The following is a 19,536-nucleotide window of genomic DNA, read 5'->3' on the forward strand; positions in this document are numbered from 1 at the left end:
TCCCAGAATTTCCGGGAGAGGTGGGATGTCTGCCCTCTGTACTTGGGCCATCACTGAACTCTTGTCATGCAGACTGCTGCAGTTCAACAAGGTGACTTACCATGACTTTTCCAAGGTAAATTAGAATTGGCCAATAAGTGCTAATGTTGCCAGAGATACCATAATTTTAAAAAATACCTTGCTACTTTGCACAACCTGCAAATTCTTTCCAAATTACTAATCTCCCACAAAAAACAGAAAATGTTGACATACTCAGTTCAGGTTGTATCTATAGGAAGATAAACAGTTAACATTTCAGGTCAGAGACTATTTGTTGAAACTGGGAGGAGTTTAAAGATCTTAAAGCTGCAGGGAATTATATTGGTAAATTGGTTTTCTATCGGCACATGTACCAATATATATGAAAACATTTATTTTGTATGCCATTCATATAGATAATTTAATCACATCAGTATATTGAGGCAGTACATGGGGAAACAATAACAGAGTACAGAATAAAGAGTTACATATTCAGAGAAAGAACAATTCTACCAAGATAGATTGTGAGGTCTAGAGTCCATCTTATCAAACTAGGAGACCCTTCAATAGCCCTTTAATAAAAGGAGAGAAGCCATCCTTGAGCCTGGTGGTACGTTCGTTCTTTCAGGCTTCTGTATTTTCTGTCCACACAAAATAATCTGTAGATGCTGGGGTCAAAGCAACACTCACAACATGCTGGAGGAACTCAGCAGGTCGGGCAGCATCCGTGGAAAAGATCGGTTGACGTTTCGGGCCGGAAACCTTCGTCAGGACTGTAGGGGGAAGGGGCAGAGGCCCTATAAAGAAGGTGGGGGGAGGATGGGAAGGAGAAGGCTGGTAGGTTCCAGGTGAAAAACCAGTAAGAGGGAAGATAAAGGGGTGGGGGAAGGGAAGCAGGGAGGTGATAGGCAGGAAAGGTGAAGAAAGAATAGGGGAAAACACAATAGGTAGTAGGAGGTGGAACCAAGAGGGAGGTGGTAGGCAGCTGGGGAAGGGGACAGAGTGACAGAGGGATAGGGGAAGGGAGGGGGAGGGAATTACCGGAAGTTGGAGAATTCTATGTTCATGCCAAGGGGCTAGAAACTACCTAGACGGTATATGAGGTGTTGCTCCTCCAACCTGAGTTCAGCCTCATCATGGCAGTAGAGGAGGCCATGTATGGACATATCTGAATGGGAGTGGGAAGCAGAGTTGAAGTGGGTGGCTACTGGGAGATCCTGTCTGTTTTGGCGGACGGAGTGGAGGTGCTCGACGAAGCAGTCCCCCAATCTGTGTCGGGTTTCACCAATGTAGAGGAGGCCACACCGGGAGCACTGGATGTAATAGATGACCACAACAGACTCACAAGTGAAGTGTTGCCTCACTTGGAAGTACTGTTTGGGGCCCTGAGAGGAGGTGTAGGGGCAGGTGTAGCACTCGCACTTACAGGGATAAGTGCCAGGTGGGAGATCCGTGGGGAGGGACGTGTGGACCAGGGAGTCACGGAGGGACCGATCCCTGCGGAAGGCGGAGAGGGGTGGAGAGGGAAAGATGTGCTTAGTGGTGGGGTCCTGTTGAAGGTGGCGGAAGTTGCGGAGGATAATGTGTCGGATCTGGAGGCTAGTGGGGTGGTAGGTGAAGACAAGGGGAACTCTGTCCCTGTTGTGGTGGTGGGAGGATGGGGTGAGAGCCGAAGTGCGGGAAATGGAGGAGATGCAGGTGAGGGCATCATTGATGACAGCAGGGAAACCATGATCCTTAAAGAAAGAGGACATTTGAGATGTCCTGGATCGGAAAACCTCATCCTCGGAGCAGATGCAGCGGAGACGGAGGAACTGGGAATAGGGAATGGCATTTTTGCATGTGGCAGGGTGGGAAGAGGTATAGTTGAGGTAGTTATGAGAGTCAGTGGGCTTGTAGAACATGTCAGTGGACAGTCTGTCTCCAGGGATGGAGACCAAGAGATCGAGAAAGGGGAGAGAAGTGCCCGAGATAGACCAAGTGAATTTGAGGGCTGGGTGGAAGTTAGAAGTAAAGTCGATGAAATTGATGAGCTCAGCATGGGCGCAGGAAGCAGCACCAATGTAGTCGTCAATGTACCGAAGGAAAAGTTGGGGAGCAGTACCAGAATAGGTTTGGAGCACAGACTGTTCCATGCAACCAACGAAGAGGCAGGCATAGCTAGGGCCGATGCGAGTTCCCATAGCTACACCCTTGGTCTGAAGAAAGTGGGAAGAGCCAAAAGAGAAGTTATTGAATGTGAGAACCAGTTCTGCCAGCTGGAGGAGGGTAGTGGTGGTGGGGAACTGGTGAGGTCTATTATCCAGAAAGTAGCGGAGGGCTTTGAGGCCTTCTTCATGGGGAATGGAGGTGTATAGGGATTGGACATCCATAGTGAAAATGAAGCGGTTGGGACCAGGGAACTGGAAGTTATTGAAGAGGTGGAGGGCATGGGATGTATCCCGGATGTAGGTGGGGACAGACTGAACTATAGGTGACAAAATGTAGTCCAGGTAGGCAGATACAAGTTCGGTGGGACAGGAGCAGGCAGAAACTATGGGTCTGCCGGGACAGTCAGGCTTGTGGATCTTGGGGAGGAGGTAAAACCGAGCGGTATGGGGTGTGGGGATAATGAGTTTAGTGGCTGAGGATGGAAGGTCTCTGGAGTTGATAAGGGCAGTGATGGTACGGGAGACAATAGTTTGATGTTTTTTGGTGGGGTCCTGTTCCAGGGGTAAGCAAAAGGAGGTGTCAGAGAGCTGCCGTTCGGACTCAGTGAGGTAGAGGTCTGTCCACCAGACTACTACAGCACCACCTTTGTCAGCGGGTTTGATGGTGAGGTTGGGATTAGTGCGGAGAGAGTGGAGGGCAGTGCGTTCAGAGGGAGTGAGGTTGGAACAGGAGAGAGGAGTGGTGAAGTTGAGACGGTTGATGTCTCGGCGACAGTTAGAAATAAAAAGATCGAGTGCAGGTAGAAGGCCCGGATGGGGCGTCCAGGAAGAGGAGGAGGGTTGAAGACAGGAGAAGGGGTCATCAGTAGGGGGAGGGGAATCCTTGCCAAGGAAGTAGGCTCGGAGACGTAGGCGACGGAAGATGAGTTCAGCGTCATGGCAGGCACGGAACTCATTGAGGTGTGGACGGAGGGAGACAAAAGTGAGGCCCTTGCTAAGAAAAGGACGTTCTGCCTCAGAAAGGAGAAGGTCAGAGGGGATAGTGAAGACACGGCAAGGGTTGGGGCTGGGGTCGCAGGAGGGTAAGAGTGGGAGGTCTCAGGAGGGAGAGGGGGGTTGGGATGTTCAGGGAGAGCGGGGTTAGTGGAGGATGAGGGATCAGAGAATGGAGGGGCGATGAGAGGTAGAGGGAAGGTTGGGAGTCGAGGGGAGGAAAGAGGGTAGTGGGGGAATCAGACGGGCGGTAGGATCCAGCAGCAGTAAGAGTGGTCCTGGTCCGGAGAGGGTCGGGACCTCGGTCCGAGCTGGATCCGGAGCTGGGGGTGGCGGAGCCTGTAGCCTGCGTGGCCCCAGAACTGAGTTCAGAGTCGGAGGCGAGTGATTCTATGGCCTGCCGGGGGCTGGTGCCCATGACCGGGAGACCGTAGTTCCAGTTGGGGTCAGAGTCCGAGGCGGATGGGTCTTCAGCCCGCCGAAGGCCTGAGAAGTCGAGGTCCGAGGGGTCAGGGTCCGGGCTGGAGCCGGTCGTCGTCGTGGGCTCCAGGCGGGCGAGCTTGTAGTCCTTCTTGGACGCAAGGAAGGAGAAGAAACGGCGGCTGGAAGTGTGAATCTGGCGGAGAATAAAGTGTAAGAGAGGTCCATGGCAGACGGCAGAGAGTGAGGACTCTCACCTGGAACCTACCAGCCTTCTCATTCCCACCCTCCCCCCACCTTCTTTATAGGGCCTCTGCCCCTTCCCTCTTCAGTCCTGACGAAGGGTTCCAGCCCGAAACATGGACCGATCTTTTCCATGGATGCTGCCCGACCTGCTGATTCCCTCCAGCATGTTGTGAGTGTATTTTCTGTCCAATTGGAAGGGTGGAAAGGGAAAAGACAATGCAGTCTTTGATTATGTTGGCAGCTTCACTGATGCAGTGAGAAACTTAGACAGAGTTCATGGAGGGGAGACTGGTTTCAGTAATGTGTTGTGCTGCGTCCACAACCCTCTGCAGTTGCTTGTGGTCTCAAGCAGAATAGTTGGCATACCAAGCCATGATGCATCTGAATATGATGCTTTCTGTGGTGCATCTACTAAAAGCTGTGAGAGTCAAAGGGGACATGCCAAATTTCTTTAGCCTCCTGAGGAAGGCTAGGTACTGGTTCACTTTCTTGGCAGTTACGTCTACATAGTTCAACCAGGGCTGGCTGTTGATGACATTCACTCCGGAGGACATGAAACTGTCAGCCTTCCAGATCTCAGCACCATTGAGCATGTGCACCATCCCCCTTCCAGAAGTCAATGACCAGCTCTTTGTGTAGGATGGTGAAGGTATGATGGAGATGGATATCTCTGAAGGGGTAAAACCAGTGTGCAAGGTTATCAAATCACAAACAAGGGAAAATCTGCAGGTGCTGGAAATCCAAGCAACATACACAAAACGCTGGAGGAACTCAGTAGGCCAGGAAGCATCTATAGAAAAAAGTACAGTCAACATTTCAGCCCAAAACATCTGTATTTTTTTCCATAAATTTTCCCTGGCCTGCTGAGTTCCTCCAGCATTGTGTGTATTGTGCAAGGTTATCATCAGTTTGAAAAGGAGAACATTTCAAGAGTGAGAACGTTGATAAACATGCAATGCCCTGGTTCACATAGTTCTTATTTTTTCTCTGTTTGCTTTTCTGTTCTCTGTGTAAGCTGCTTGTTTGGGTTACTGTTGAAGATAAGAGATAGGAGAAATGTGTGCCATCCAATGGGGATGAACGGATTCAGGGGCGGTTTCTCTGGTGAGAGACAGTAAAGTTGGGCTTGGGGCTTTTGAGAGAGGAGAAGAGAGAAGACGCAGGAGAGAAGAGGTCAGCCTGGAGTGGGGCTGGGATTGAATGAAGCCCAGGGAGATCAAAGGAGGATCGGCAAAGGGGAAACCATGAGCTCCAACTTGTGCACTTTAGGGTGTTTCATTTAAAATGGGCCCTTATCCTTTTTTTTTGCTTTTCCTTTACTAACCCTTTAGTCAAATTAAGAAGTATAAAGCTAAATCTTTTAATTGCATGTGGAGTGCTGTTATTTCGTGGTACTTATTTGTAACGGGGTAACAAATCACACAGCATGCACACAAACAGGGGGATTTCAGGGGCTTGCACTTCAATCTCCCTCCCACGTTTGGAGTCTTCGACTTCCCTAGATTTATGCAGCCGACCTAACCAGAGTGTTGCAAACAAATGTAAGAGTGGAAGGACATGTCCAGTGCAAAAGGCTGCACAACCTCCACTCTCTAAGAAAGGGAAATAAAAAATAAGTTGTGCTAATTTATTAATCTGTTTGTCTTCTCACATATGCTGTCTCACCTGCTGAGTATTTCCAGCATGTTCTCTCTTTATTTTTTTCAGATATCCAGCATCTGGCAGTTTATTTGACTTGCACCTTCCATTACTCGGTGTTCCCTCTTTCTGTTTACAGGTTTCGGTGTTCCCTCTTTCTGTTTACAGGTTCAGAGAGCGTAGTTAGTCAAGATACAGGGGCCAAAGGACGGTTTTAATAAAATAGCCCAACATAATGGTTTCCTGCGCTTTTGGATTTGTGGTCGCCGAGTTGTTGCCACGGCGCTAAATTACTCGGCTTGTAGACAAAAGGCGCCCTCAGTGTAAATCTGTCATATGGAAGTTGTTCAAGTAGCTGGTGAGAGGAAAACGCCCACCCTTCCCGAATGAAATCCCATTTTCTCCCAGAATATAAACTTTTCAAACTGATTCCAAAACAAAATGCTACTCGAAATATTGTGGAAAGCAGAATTGTGTAGAGATCGAAATAAACTTATTAATTATTGTTGTAATGAACCGTTATATTCGAGTGATATTTGGTCCGGGTTGAAATACACAAAGCGAGTAGTTAAGGGCGTTTTCTCTGAGGCGGGTCGGGTAATATATTTTCAGAAACGATGAAAAAGGTTCGGATTTCTCTAATTATTAATACGGGGGGAGTGGTAATTAACTGAATATTTCACGATTCCAAATGGGTTCTTTTATTTAAAAGCCGCATTGAGATTTTACTGTTCTGAGATGCCTAAAAGTTACAGCGTGGAAGTTTGACGGAGCCGCCCTCTGTACAACACTGAACCAAGCACCCCACCCAACCCAGGAGCGAGCTGTATCATCAGTTTTACTCACTCCAACTCCTATCACCCACGGACACCCGGCGGAAAGCTTGTAAACGTGCTTTCTAGAACGGTCTCGTGGGTTTCACTTACAAACCAGCTTTCGCATGTTTTCTTTGTCAAAACTAAACTAGGTAACAATCATTTATAGGTTTTCATGACATTAAACAAGGAGGAATATATTTTACTGTTGATAAATTTTTTCGTGGTTACTACCACCAGAATTAATTTTTGACTGTGTTGCAGTGACCTCTGGCGAAAATGTTTTGGCGCCCTCCAAATTAAAAAAAAATGCTAAAACCGTCAACCATAAGATTAGTAGTGATAATGTGACTAAGTTTAAAAGACTCGATACAATTGGGTGGCAACGGAGTCGAAGCTTTGCGATTAACAGATCTGCTTGGTACAGTAAGCAAAATACAGTTCCCTCTCAAAATTTCAGATGTCCTGTCCAATTCCGATGCTTGCAGCCTCAACATTACGAAGAGAGAAAAAAAGTAGCCCTACCTCCAAGCTGTGAGTGGTCCAAACAAAGCTGTTGCTAACTGCCGAGTGGTGCTTCCAACGTCAATCATAGCATCAGCGGTGTCCCGTTTATCGTCAGGGGAGTACCAGGACTGTTCCCTATAAATGCTGGGACGTTGTATGCAATCCCTCTCTTGCAGTCGTGATATTTCTCCTCGGGCAACAGTCTTCAAGTGCAGCATCCAGCAATGGACGGATTCAGAGCAACCAAATCCAGTTCCTACCGCAAGATGTTTCCAGAAAAACCGATCAAAGTTACAACCAGCCGTCGCAGCTATACGGTTCGCGGGAGTCCGCAGAGCTTGATCACCGCTTACCCCACCAGAATGAGTTACACTATGCCAATCAAGGCGAAAACTACGAGGTTTGTGAGGAGCAGTGGTCCGATAGTGGCCTCGAGCAGCAACCTCAACTTCGCTATGGTGGATGCCCTGAACACGGAGTTTAAGGTGAACCGCAGCAATGAAAAGGCTGAGATGATTGAGCTGAACGACCGCCTGGCTAGCTTCCTCGAAAAAGTGAGGACACTGGAGCAACAGAACAAAGTCCTGCTTGTCGAACTGGAGCAACTGAAGGGTAAACGGCCATCCAGAATCGGAGACCTGTATGAGCAGGAGCTGAGGGATCTGCGTCTTCAGGTTGACCAGATCAGCAATGAGAAGTCCAGGATTGAGGTGGAACGCGACAACCTGGCCGATGATCTTCAGAAGCTGAGAGAAAAGTAAGCCACACCAGCCGTGTTCCCATTGTTTTTATTGGAGCCTGGGCTGTTAGGTAGTTTTCTTCACTTGTAGAAGAAATAAGTACCAACGTTCCCATAGAATACCAGACACACCCTCATATTGAAGCTCTCTTCGCGTATCGTGATAGAATAGTTTGCAACACCCTTAGTATAAATAGTTAATTCTGGTTTATTGCTCTTCTTCTTCTTCTTCGAAAAAAAGGTTTTTTTAGCTAGAAAGTGTTAAATAAATTAATCAGGCGCTGGCAAAACAATATTAACGTTTCTAGTAGATGCCCTTGCCCAGAACCTTATGCAAAACCCCTTTTTCCCATTACAACGAGATTTAAGTGTAGTCGCCAAGGACCTACCAAGATGCTGGATTATAACATTTCTTACAACTGCCTCGCTATTTTCGCAGAGAATGTCCTTTGGTTTCTGTGCCACGTTGGATGGATGTAGTTTGCGCGCTTCCCGCGGTTTTTGTGTCGATGGGATGCTTTGAGGTGTGGCAGGGTGTTGGGTGGGGCGGCCGAGACAGGAATTTGCGGATGAACTAACTTCAAACCGGTTGCGTACTCTCTGAGTGCAGGACAAGGCACACGGCCCTCTTGATTTTCGAAAGCTCTTTTTTTTTGCTATCTGCCAGCATGGTAATATAAATGACATTCCGCATATAATATTTTGATGCAACGAAGAGAAAGGGTTAGGGTTATATTCAACGTTTTTAAAAGTATAAATGCTTCCCGAATTAAAGTCAAGGAGTGCTGTAACGAGAGAGCATTCCAGCAATGGGCAATGTGCTTTTGTGAAGTCGTTCGACTAAAATGTGGATTGTCAACCGCTCCGAATATTTTGGCTGTAACCCTAATTAGGTTAACATTTTAGGGGGAAAAGGATTAATCAAAGTATGCTATCTTTGCAAAAAAGTCGATTTCGTTTTCTGTAAGAAAGAAGAGGGGTGAATAGTTAGCATAATCAATAGATTGGGGCGGAAGAGCATCGTTAAAAACCACAAATCACGGACCTGCGCTTCAAACTGGAGTGGGAGTGACATTTATATAAACACTTCCTTACAGGTTGCAAGATGAAGTTATTCAACGGGAGGATGCTGAGAACAACCTGGCAGCTTTCAGACAGGTGAGAACGTGATCAGCTATACCTCAAGCCCCCGCCCTGCTCTTAGCCAATTCTCGAACAACTCAGCACAAGCGCATTGGACTGCGCCCTTCCCCTTCCGGCCAGGGTAAAATCAGTGCCACGCCTAAGGCAAAACAATGTGAAGGGTAACTCTTCAATTTCCATAGAGTTACATCGCAGGAAAGCAGGCACTTCGACCCAAATCGTCAACCAAATTATTTCATCTGAAGTCCCATTTGCCTGTACTTGGCCCATATCCCACTAAACCTTTCCTACCCATCCAATTGTCATTTACACATTGTAATTGTACCTGTTTCTACCACTTCATCTGACAGCTGATTTCACATACCCACTACACACTGCTTTAAATTTTAAAGGACTCCTTTAAATCTTTTCCATCTCACCTCAACCTATGCCTTCAGGTTTTAAACTCACCTGCCTTGGGGGAAAATGACATTCCTCAGCCTCCTTCTCCAGGGAAAATAGCCTCTTCTTACAACTCAAGCCCTTTAGTCCTGGTAACATCCTTCTAATTCTGTACTGTTTCCAGCCTAATAAGATTTCGAATAGCTAGCTGCACACAATACTCCTAATGCGGTCTCACCAACATTTTTTACAGCTGTAACATCTTGTCCCAACTTTTCTACTCAATATCGATACTGATGAAGGCAAACGTACCAAACATCTGCTTCACCACCCTGTTCACCTGTGTTGCTACCTTCAGGGATCTACGTACTTGTAGTCTTAGATTGCTCTGTTCTGTAACACTCTCCAGGGCACTGCTACTTCTAAGTTCCTATCCTGGTTGAACTTCTCAAAATGCAACACTTCACACTTGTCTGAGTTGAATTCACTCTTACATTCCTTGATACTGTTTCCCAGTTGAGTTAAATCCTTTTGTAATCTTAGACAACCTTTTCACTGTCCACTATACCACCAATTTTAGGGTCATCCACAATTTTACTTACTACCTTCTCAATTCCTTAATATAGATAATGAACAACAGAAGGCACAGCATTAAACACTGGGGCATAATCACTGTTCACAGGCTTCCAATCTTAATCACCCTCCATTACCACTTTCTGACCTGCTCTAACAAGCCAATTCTGCATCCAGTTGGCTAGCTCACTCTGGAGTCCCAAATAATCCAACCTTCAGAATCATACCACACCTCATTATACTTTAGGGCCTTACTTTCCCATTAATTAACCCCTGTTCCAAAAGGTTTCTCAGGCATTCTCTAAAATTGCAACCCATGTATTTGTGTGCAAATGTGCACAATTCCAGAAAGGAATATAACCATCTGGTGCCTGTTACCTGTTCAAAAACCTGCATGGAAACAAAAGACATTTATGAATGTTTGTTTTTTTTAACATTTTAATGCTTTGAATATTTGATCTGCTATCAAATTATATCCCTTAAAAAGGTTGATCATGCTTTTGGTCATTATTTGCTCCTTTTTGCTGCCCTTTCTGTCAATCATTGATCTTGGCACTATTTCCAAGCAGTTATGACTCAAGCCATGCAAGTATGTTTTTGCTTCATCTGCCCACCAGGAGGTGAAAGAACAGGGAGAAGAATGAGTTTATCTTTCATTAGGAATACTACAAATTCTTTCATTTTTACTTGACTTTGAAGTCAAGTTTGGTGCATTGAAATCCTACCATTCACCTGCCCATGAATGTCAGGGGGATCTGACCTGCAGCAGGGGAGAGGGGACTGAGGAACAATTCACAGTTAAACATGACCTTATTGTCTGTCTATTAACATCCATCATCAATGAGTAGTTATGAAGAGCTGAAAACTTAGTCCCTATCCCTAGTTCGGAGGCTGCTGCTGTTGTGGGAGATAGTTAGGCCTGGCCATGTTTTGTTGATTCAGCATAGATCAGAGTCCAAAGCTTTGAGATAGCAAAATAATAAGCGATTCATTGACTCCCTGACTCAGCCATGTGTTTTGCTGATGGTATTTTAGAGTCACTGTCCAGAAACACAAAAGAATTGCCTGAGCAATCATGGCCTGCAATTTCTTTCTTTCTCTTCCTGAGGAAGTGGCTGGTTTATGCTTATTGACTGCATGCTTGCACTCTCACTCTGTCTTCTCTCTGAAGTCCGTTTGGGCAGAAGAATTGATGCAGCAGGCAGAAGAATTGGAATTGTTACCTACAGAATGCGTGATTTTGTTAAAGACCATATGACACGGGATCAGAATTAGGCCATTTGGCCCATTGAGCCTGCTCTGCCACTCAATCATGACTGATACTTTTTTCCTCTCCTCAGCCCCATTTCCCAGCCTTCTCCCCGTAACCTCTGGTGCCATACCCAAACCAGAACCTATCAATCTCCACCTGGCCTCCACAGCTGCCTGTGGTAAAAAATTCCACAAATTGACCACCCCCGGCTGAAGAAATTTCTTCACATCTCTGTTTTACATGAACACCCCTCTATCCTGAGGCTGTGCCCTCTTGTCCTAGACTCCCCCGCTATGGAGAACATCCTTTCCCCTTCTACTTGGTCTAAGCCTTTCAACATTCGAAAAGCTTTAATGAGATCCCCCACCCCCATCCTTCTTTCCCAACCATGCATCTTCCTCAGTATACATTTCTGTGCCCTTGAAAAAGGCAGTAAACTTGTTAACAGCATCAGCCTTAGTTGTATAAAAAAAAGTTTGTGCACCTTGCTGTTAGAAGATTCTTAACTCCCCATCACATAAAAAACAACTGTTGGAATAATAGTGGTTTCAAGAAGGCAGCTGCATATTTTTGTTCCAGTGATGTAAAATGATCTCCAACAAGGATTTGCCTTGGAATGCAGTTACACTGAACACATGGCATGCCAGTAAATTTAAAAAATGAATAGATGCTTTTGTGCACCAGGCAAACAGTGGATTAGTATAATTGGAGCAGCAATGTGGCATCGTATTAATGAGAAACAAGAATAAAAAATTTTATTGACAGTTTATATATTTGCCCTTTTATTACTCAATGTGAGTGCTCATCATAAATGTATTTTGATACTCAAATTATTTTGTATTTGAAAATGTTCATTATGTTACTGAATAAAAACAAGCTAGTTACCAATTTTATGCCATTTGCAGGGTAAACAACTAAACATTCAAATATTGTCTGTTATCTAGCCCTATCTGTTGATATTCCTAACTTGCTGACCAGCAATATGAAGAATTAATGTACTAATACTTAAAACTGAACTCTTATAATAAATTGTAAAAAGATTAATAGTTGCAGTATGCTGAGATTGCTGATTCAGTATGGTATTATATAACTCTAAAAGTCCATAAAAGCAACATTGATTCTGGTCAATAATGCAGCCAAAGCCTTCTACCAATATGATAATCAGTCTCCCATGTCATTGCTCAGACAGCATAATTTCTGTAGCATTTTGTATAACATTCTTTTAATTTTATTTTAATAGTAATTATGGACATAATTAATATGTATTTTTGTAATTGTTTGAATAAATATATGAGCCTAGTATAAATAACTGAGTAATGATGCACTAAATTACATTGATGGTCCAGGTAACATAATACAGATAATAATGTTATTTCATAACTGACCCATTTTCTAAACTATCCAGCACTGTTGTGTGATGGAATCATGAAGTGCACTACCAATTAAACCAATTAAACCATGAAAGACTGAACTTGACATCAAAAAATCACATGCCTGCATATTTTTCTGCTTGAATGCTGATTATGATTCTTTGTAACTTCCTTTCAATTCTGAATGTAAAACTGCTTTTCTTTTAATTTGGCTTAAATGGCAAGTGTCACGTTTTCAAATAAAATTCTTGTGTGGAGAGACAGGTAAGTGCCTGTATAGATTTGTTGAGATGAAATGCTTGTCTTTGTGCTGTAACTTCTGTACACAGCTTCATTGTGCAAATGTTTCCTGTGATTCTGTATCGATCTTCAAGAACTTAATGGCTAACCATAAACACAAGAGCTTCTGCAGATGCTGATTATCTTGAGCAACCTACACAAAAGGCAGGATGAACTCAGCAAGTCAAGCAGCATCTATGGAGGGAGAATAAGCAGTCAATGTTTCAGTCCAAGACTTCATCGGTGTTAGAAATAGCAGTCTTTTTGAAAGACAAAATCATTGAATCTTTATTAAATCAGCGTAATTTCAAAATGAATAAGAGCTCCTATTGCCTATCAGAAAATTATTTTTACCAATGAAGCAACAATGATTCATGGAATCCTAACCTAAAAATGGTGTATTTTTATTTCCCTTCATTTATTTGTAAGAGTAAATGGGAAATAAATTAACAAATCAGTACATCAAATATGATTGCAATATATGCTGTAATAATTACAAGTGAATTCAAGTACTGAGATTATTTTTATAAAACCATTGTAATAACTGTAATCAATAATATATCTATTGTATGTAAAAGGATGTGGATGATGCATGCCTGGCACGCTTGGATTTGGAACGTAAAGTTGAGTCACTACAAGAAGAAATTATGTTCTTGAAGAAACTTCATGAAGAGGTAAGCATGTTCTGTTGTTAAGTAATTTGAGTGATCATTAGTATAATACTCTTATCTTTAAGAATCTGTAACACTGCTTCAGCCAATAGATGACTTATTTCCCTGTATTTATCTTACTTCCTCAGGAAGTTCAAGAACTGCAAGCTCAAATCCGAGATTCGCAGGTCAAGGTTGAGATGGATGTGGCCAGACCTGACCTGACTGCAGCACTCCAGGAAGTTCGCTCTCAGTTTGATAAACTTGCTGCTAAGAACATTTCTGAGACTGAGGAATGGTACAAGTCCAAGGTAAGGCATTTTTAGTGGTCAAGTATTAATGTCAGCCAGTTAACATCTAATCTGTATCATAGAGCTGAAAACTATCGCCTCACTCAATAGCCACTTCCATGCTTTCACATGTTTTATATCAAATTGGATCTTTTTCACACTTGTATCTTCTAACAAACTTCTGCAGTTAAACTAACTACACACACTCAAAAGCATTTATTTTCAAGATTATTACTCAAAGCAACAGCATATAATTGTTCCCAAACCCCATTGCACTGAACCATATATAGTATGTGTTCCTCCTCAATACCTAATCCAGTTTAGGCACCCAGATCATTAATTAGATCAGTGATCACCTGATCCTCTTGTCTACTTCCATAATCAGGTCACATGTTAACAGAGAGAAAAAGATACAGCACAGAAATAGGCCCTTCAGCCGACAGAAACCGCACCAATTTTCAAGCACTCAATTATATTTATCCAACACAAATCCCATTTTGTTCTCCCCACATTCCCACCAACTACCCCAGATTCTACTACTTGCCTACATGTTGGGGTAATTTAGTGGTCGATTGACCTACTGACCCATGTCTTTGGGATGTGAGAGGAAACCAGAGGATCCAGCAGAAACTAATGATGTCACAGGGAGGGTGTGCAAGCTCCGTGAGGTACCTAGGTCTCTGCCTCTCTGAAGTAGTGACTCTATTAGCTGGCACCCACTTTTTGTTTAAATCATTCAATTTAATGCAGCAATTTCTACATCAACCAAATAATACGTAAGGATCATTTCATCAAACTGATTAAAAGTGACAAGAATGGTTGAGTTACTTCTGTTTGGGTTGTGGTAAAAGCAGAAATGTATAGTCAGATTCACTCACAGAAATCTGTGTGTTGGAACAGCTGGCCGATATAAATGATACTGCCGCTCGTAACACTGACGCTCTTCGCGTAGCAAAACAAGAAAACAATGATTATCGCAGACAAGTCCAGACGCTGACCTGTGAAGTCGATGCACTGAAGGGAACGGTAAGTTGTCCAAGTACCTAAATTCAGCCAAATCAGTAGAGCCATGTGCTTTATCCACAAATTACACCACACTATATTTATAAAACTAATTAAAACATGTAGTGTATTTAACACAACAGATTATCAAACAAAACATGATCCAGAGCTACAATAAGACCTAATGGAACAGGTATACAAATGCTGGCCGGAACACATTGCTCAAATGCATTTAAAAAGTAACTTGGTCAAAAAGATTAGCATCTCAAGTAAGGAAAGAGTAAGAGACGAAGTATGGAATTAATTACAAATTGAGGCCTAGGCTACAGAAGTTGAGGCTACCAGAGGAAACAATTAAAACTGGAGGTGAGCAACAGGCCAGAGCTGAAGTGCAAAGATCTTGGAAGATCGTTGGGTTAGAGAAATTTATAGAAATATTGTGGAAGTATGGAAGAGACAGACTGTCATGGAGCTGGAGAAGATGCATGATTGCAGGCTTATGACAAAGTCAGATAGGATACCAAGGTTATTAGCAATTTTATTCAGGTACATAAAGTGGCAGCAAAAGGGAGAGGGATTCATCTAGTGGCCTGGGGTTGGTGTTTGTGCCAAAGATGAAGAATAAGGCTTTGTTTTTCTTAATATTTAGTTGGAGAAAACATCTGCTGTGGATATTAGAAGAGGTTCACAACAGTTTATTCAAAAGAAGATTGTGTAGATGAGATGGTGAGGTTGAAAATTGCTGGCATCAATGCGTACTGAAGCACTACTAATATGCTGTTTTAAAAAAATAAGGATAAAAGTTGTCTAGAAATCTTGATCACCAAAACTTACAACATGTTGAGCTAATTAATATAAGGTGGTCCTTCTTTCACTTAAAATAGTTAATACATGTTCAAAAGTGCAGTATTCTTTAATTTCAATTAGTCATTATTTACAAAGCAATCATATGTATAACGGTGATATACTATTCAAGCCAGTTTTCCTCAAGCATTATAGTCAGATGATACCTTGAGTATTGTAGCCTGTTTTTGTCAACCTGAGACAAAAGGAAGAATTTCACCCAGAATAGAGCTACAAAGATTATCTCTAAGCTTGTGTCTTGGAAGAACATTGGAGAAATTTGGGAACTTAAGCTTGAAATGCTGTTTCCCTATTTTATACTTGCTTTATATTATCTAAGCTTAAAATGATTACATACATTTGAAAACACTTCTATGTCCAGTTTACTTTTTAATTCAACATTTAATACATAGAGTCAGAAACTTAAGTATAAGTCTTTCATTTCAATTGTTAGCTTTATGAATGCAGATTTCCCTAATCATTTGAGGAATATTTTCAATTAGCGTAAAAGGTAAAACTGAAGCACTATGTTTTATGTCTTACTAGAAGTCCCAACTTAAAATAGTTTGGAAATTAAATTTGTTCACTGGGAGGTTTATGGATATGTAATAAAAATGAAAAAAAGTTGAAACTGTAGGTCAGCCAGCATCTAAGGAAACAGGAATAGAGTTAAAACTTCAACCTAAAAGAAATTTCATCAGAAATGACGCAAAGTCATTCTGACTTCATTGATATTGTTTGACCTGCTGAGTATCTCCAACCTGGAATAGTGCTGGGGTTATTGAAACAAACATAATTAATTCTATTTTTCATGCACAAATACAAGTTGAATGCAAGGAACAAAAGGAAGACAATAAAATACCAAAACAATTTTTTATTCTTTAAAACAGAATGAATCCCTTGAGCGCCAGATGCAGGATTTGGAAGAACGCTATAGTGTAGAGCTCAGTGGTGCTCAGGACAACGTTTGCCAGCTTGAAGAAGACATCAGTAATTTGAAGGACGAGATGGCTCGTCACTTGCAAGAATACCAAGAGTTATTGACAGTTAAAATGGCTCTTGATATTGAGATTGCAACATACCGGCAATTACTGGAAGGTGAAGAAAACAGGTAATATATTTTTATATCATTTAAAAAAAAATCTTCATTACTCAAAAGTATATTAGATTCAGAGGCTTGTTGTTAAAATGCATAGATTTCTTTATAGCTACATTGATGTAAAGATTAAACAACTTTCTGAAACAAATTTGTCATCTGTAAATAGGGTGCTCTTTGATATTACTGTAAATGCAAAAATGGTAAGCTGATTAGAGTTCTTGTAATGACTGGCTTGGCATGCTTTGTCTTAACACAATATTGAAGTCTGAATAAATATTCCTTAAGTTCTGTAAATTTTTTGGCTTATAAAAGTTATTATTCTCGACTAGGCCAATTACAAGGATCAAATTTACCAATCATGGGAACTAAGGATGGTCAATAAATGTTGCCTTAAAAAGAATATCTATGTCCTGAAATTTAAAAAAAAATCACCAGTGCCCTATGCATACAGAGCACCAAGCCTTGTTTTGTGTTGGAGTTTACAAGTGTAATAATTATCTAGATCTTAATTGTTTGTGGGCAGACCTTTGGGCTCTTATAATCATGAGTTTTACAAAAAGCCTCATTGTTTTGGAGGAACTTCTTGGTTTTGGGGGTGGCGGGGGAAGGAAAATAAATTCTACAAGATGTCAATGAGACCAAAATCGTTGAGTCCCTCTTTAGGAAGTTGGCTGCCAATTGAATTCCATAGAAGGTTAAACTCAACAGAGCAAAAGGAATTCTTCATTGGTATTTACATATTGTTTTTTTTTATTTAGGATCTCTATGCCTGTGCCCTCATTTGGATCACTGAGTCTCTCTGGTAAGTTAATTCAGAACTAAATGCATGAAATTACTCAAATTAGGAAATGGGAAATCTTCATTGATATTTTGTCCAAAGTAATACAAGATTAATTATACCTTTCCTTACAGATGCCTTGTATGAGCAGCAGCCAACTGAAAGTCGAACATCAAAGAAGAAAATTGTGATTAAAACTGTTGAGACTAGTGGTGGAGATGTTAGTATAAATGTTCTTTAAAAAAATACACTCAAAAGAATGGACATATTTTACCAGCAGAATGATGATAATGTTTTCAACATTTTGTTTCTGTTTTGCAGGTGATCAGTGAAACTACCCAGAAAATTGAAGACTGAACCTGGTCAGCACAATGAAGCTGAGGCTGTTTCAAAGCAATAAAAAAGATAGACCGGAATGCCGCTTGTCCTCTTATTCAAGAAGAATACTGTTGGCTTTAAAGTGCCTTTCTGCATCTAATTGAAGAGTGCCAGATTCAATAAAGTTTTGTTGTAAGCTTTATAGAAAAGTTAAAATACAGTAAATGGCTTTACTGAAGTAATATTCCACTCTGTTTATGGAGAGAGTCACTAGTTTACAGTTGCACAGTGATGACTAGCAATACTTCACCAGTTTTGAATCTACTTACATTCAGAACCACAACTGCTTTTTATCTTTCCCCCAGTAATTACCTGTAAGCGAGCTTTAATAAAACATTGACCAAAGCTATACTTCGTTACATGTCTTTTTATTCAATACCTATTTTACTGAGATTGTAACAACCTGCACTTTGTAATTCCCCAAAAAGCATGTACAGCTAAGTCATTTTGTGAAATAATGCACAAAATAATGTAACATTGGTTCAGTTGCCATCTGAGAAGAATAAAAGCATTGCAAGCTTTTAAGAAATTGGCATATCGCTTTCAACTGAAAAGTATTCGTTATTTGCTGTGTTGTATGACGTGGGCGATCATGATCTTTTCATAACCATGACTGTCCTTCACAAATTTTCTATAGAAGTGGTTTGCCATTGCTGCCTTCTGGGCAGTAGTCGACAAGATGAATGACCCCAACAATTATGGATACTCTTCAGAGATTGTCTCCCTGGCATCAGTGGTTGCATGACCAGGACTTGTGATATGCATCAGCTGCTCATCCATCACCTGCTCCCATGGCCTCACATGACCCCTGATCAAGGGTGGGGAGGGGGTGCTAAGCAGTTGCTACACTCTGCCCAAAGGTGACCTGCAGACTAGCAGAGGGAAGGAGCACCTTTGGTGGAGACATATCTCTATTCTGCCGCCCAAAATATTAGCAAATTCTAATGCTGTCATGATTTTAAGTGAACAGATTAAGAACAAACGAGAAAGATGGTATTAGCTTGGAGTGGAGAAGCACAAAGAGTTATATAGTTCCACTGTCTCCTTTGCCTTTGTTCCAACTTCAATTTTTTAATCCTTAAGGAACCTCATAATCCTCCATTTTGAGATTTAGTTCCTTTAATGCCAAACAAAATGGAAGAGCGAGGTCACATATTGGGAACTTTATAAATGACAGAAGAGCATATGTGGAATAGATTGTACAATGTAGTGAGTATATTTCAGAGCAGTTTATCTTGTAACTTATGTAGTAAATAATCTCTATCAAAGAGTATGGTTTAGTCTTTGTTCATGAAATAAAAGGTGAGAAGCAATTTGTAATATGCATAATTATCTTAAAACTACCCAGACTTAATAGATCCATAAAATTGTGAGATAAAGAATCACCGGGTTCAGGGGTGCCATGGAAACTTAGAACCCTGGAACAATGAGATTATTAATAACCATTCCTTTAAAAACAAGATAAAAACTGCCAATACTGAAAATCAAAGTAATACACACAAAGTGCTGGAGAAATTCAACAGGCTAGGCAGCATCTATGGAAAGGAGTGAACAATTGACATTTTCAGCCAGCTTAAAAAAAATATATTGAAGGAGGAAATAAACAACCATATGTCATGGTCCGGTCCGTGAAGTCCGCATTCTGGTTCACTGTCCGGTCCGTGGACTCAGCACTCCAGGTCTTCCAGCTGTCCCTCGTTTGGTTGAGTTAATCATAGGCATCCGATTCCCATCTTTAGGCTTGGACTATAAGTAGCCTTGAGGTTGAGTGTGAGTTGCTCGTTTGTCTTGTCAGTCTCCCTTGAAGCATCCTGCTGATGGAAGGCTAGTGAAACCATTTGTGATCTCTAGGCCTGGTTGGAGGACCACTGCTTCATGGAGACCTGTTGCCACTTGTTGGAGTAGTCATCGTGGTATGGATTTGGCCATTTCTGTAGCCAGCCAAGGTTGCTGGCTGCCCCGAGACTCAGAG

General features: G+C 42.0%; 2 protein-coding genes across 3 annotated transcripts; one reads left to right on the plus strand and one right to left on the minus strand.

Annotated features, from left to right (window-relative positions):
• Positions 1 to 465: 465 nt before the first annotated feature.
• On the minus strand, positions 466 to 8,013 carry LOC140195465 (uncharacterized). Of its 2 annotated transcripts, none has more exons than XM_072253794.1 (3): positions 7,916 to 8,013; positions 5,493 to 5,623; positions 466 to 3,777 (listed from the first exon to the last, which is right to left on the minus strand). In XM_072253794.1, the coding sequence occupies exon 3, from the start codon at positions 2,388 to 2,390 to the stop codon at positions 1,095 to 1,097; it is 1,296 nt and encodes a 431-aa protein (XP_072109895.1). In that variant the 5' UTR covers positions 2,391 to 3,777; positions 5,493 to 5,623; positions 7,916 to 8,013; the 3' UTR covers positions 466 to 1,094. The 2 variants fall into 2 exon arrangements, with proteins under 2 accessions (XP_072109895.1, XP_072109894.1); XM_072253793.1 differs by lacking the exon at positions 7,916 to 8,013 and adding an exon at positions 6,806 to 7,871.
• LOC140195464 (type III intermediate filament-like) lies at positions 6,944 to 17,913 on the plus strand. The gene is made up of 9 exons (XM_072253792.1): positions 6,944 to 7,544; positions 8,624 to 8,684; positions 13,103 to 13,198; positions 13,324 to 13,485; positions 14,365 to 14,490; positions 16,200 to 16,420; positions 17,167 to 17,210; positions 17,321 to 17,406; positions 17,508 to 17,913. The coding sequence occupies exons 1-9, from the start codon at positions 7,012 to 7,014 to the stop codon at positions 17,541 to 17,543; spliced, it is 1,365 nt and encodes a 454-aa protein (XP_072109893.1). The 5' UTR covers positions 6,944 to 7,011; the 3' UTR covers positions 17,544 to 17,913.
• The last annotated feature ends 1,623 nt before the right edge of the window (positions 17,914 to 19,536 follow it).

This window comes from Mobula birostris, chromosome 3 (genome assembly GCF_030028105.1).
Source record: "Mobula birostris isolate sMobBir1 chromosome 3, sMobBir1.hap1, whole genome shotgun sequence".
Taxonomy (NCBI): Eukaryota; Metazoa; Chordata; class Chondrichthyes; order Myliobatiformes; family Myliobatidae; genus Mobula; species Mobula birostris.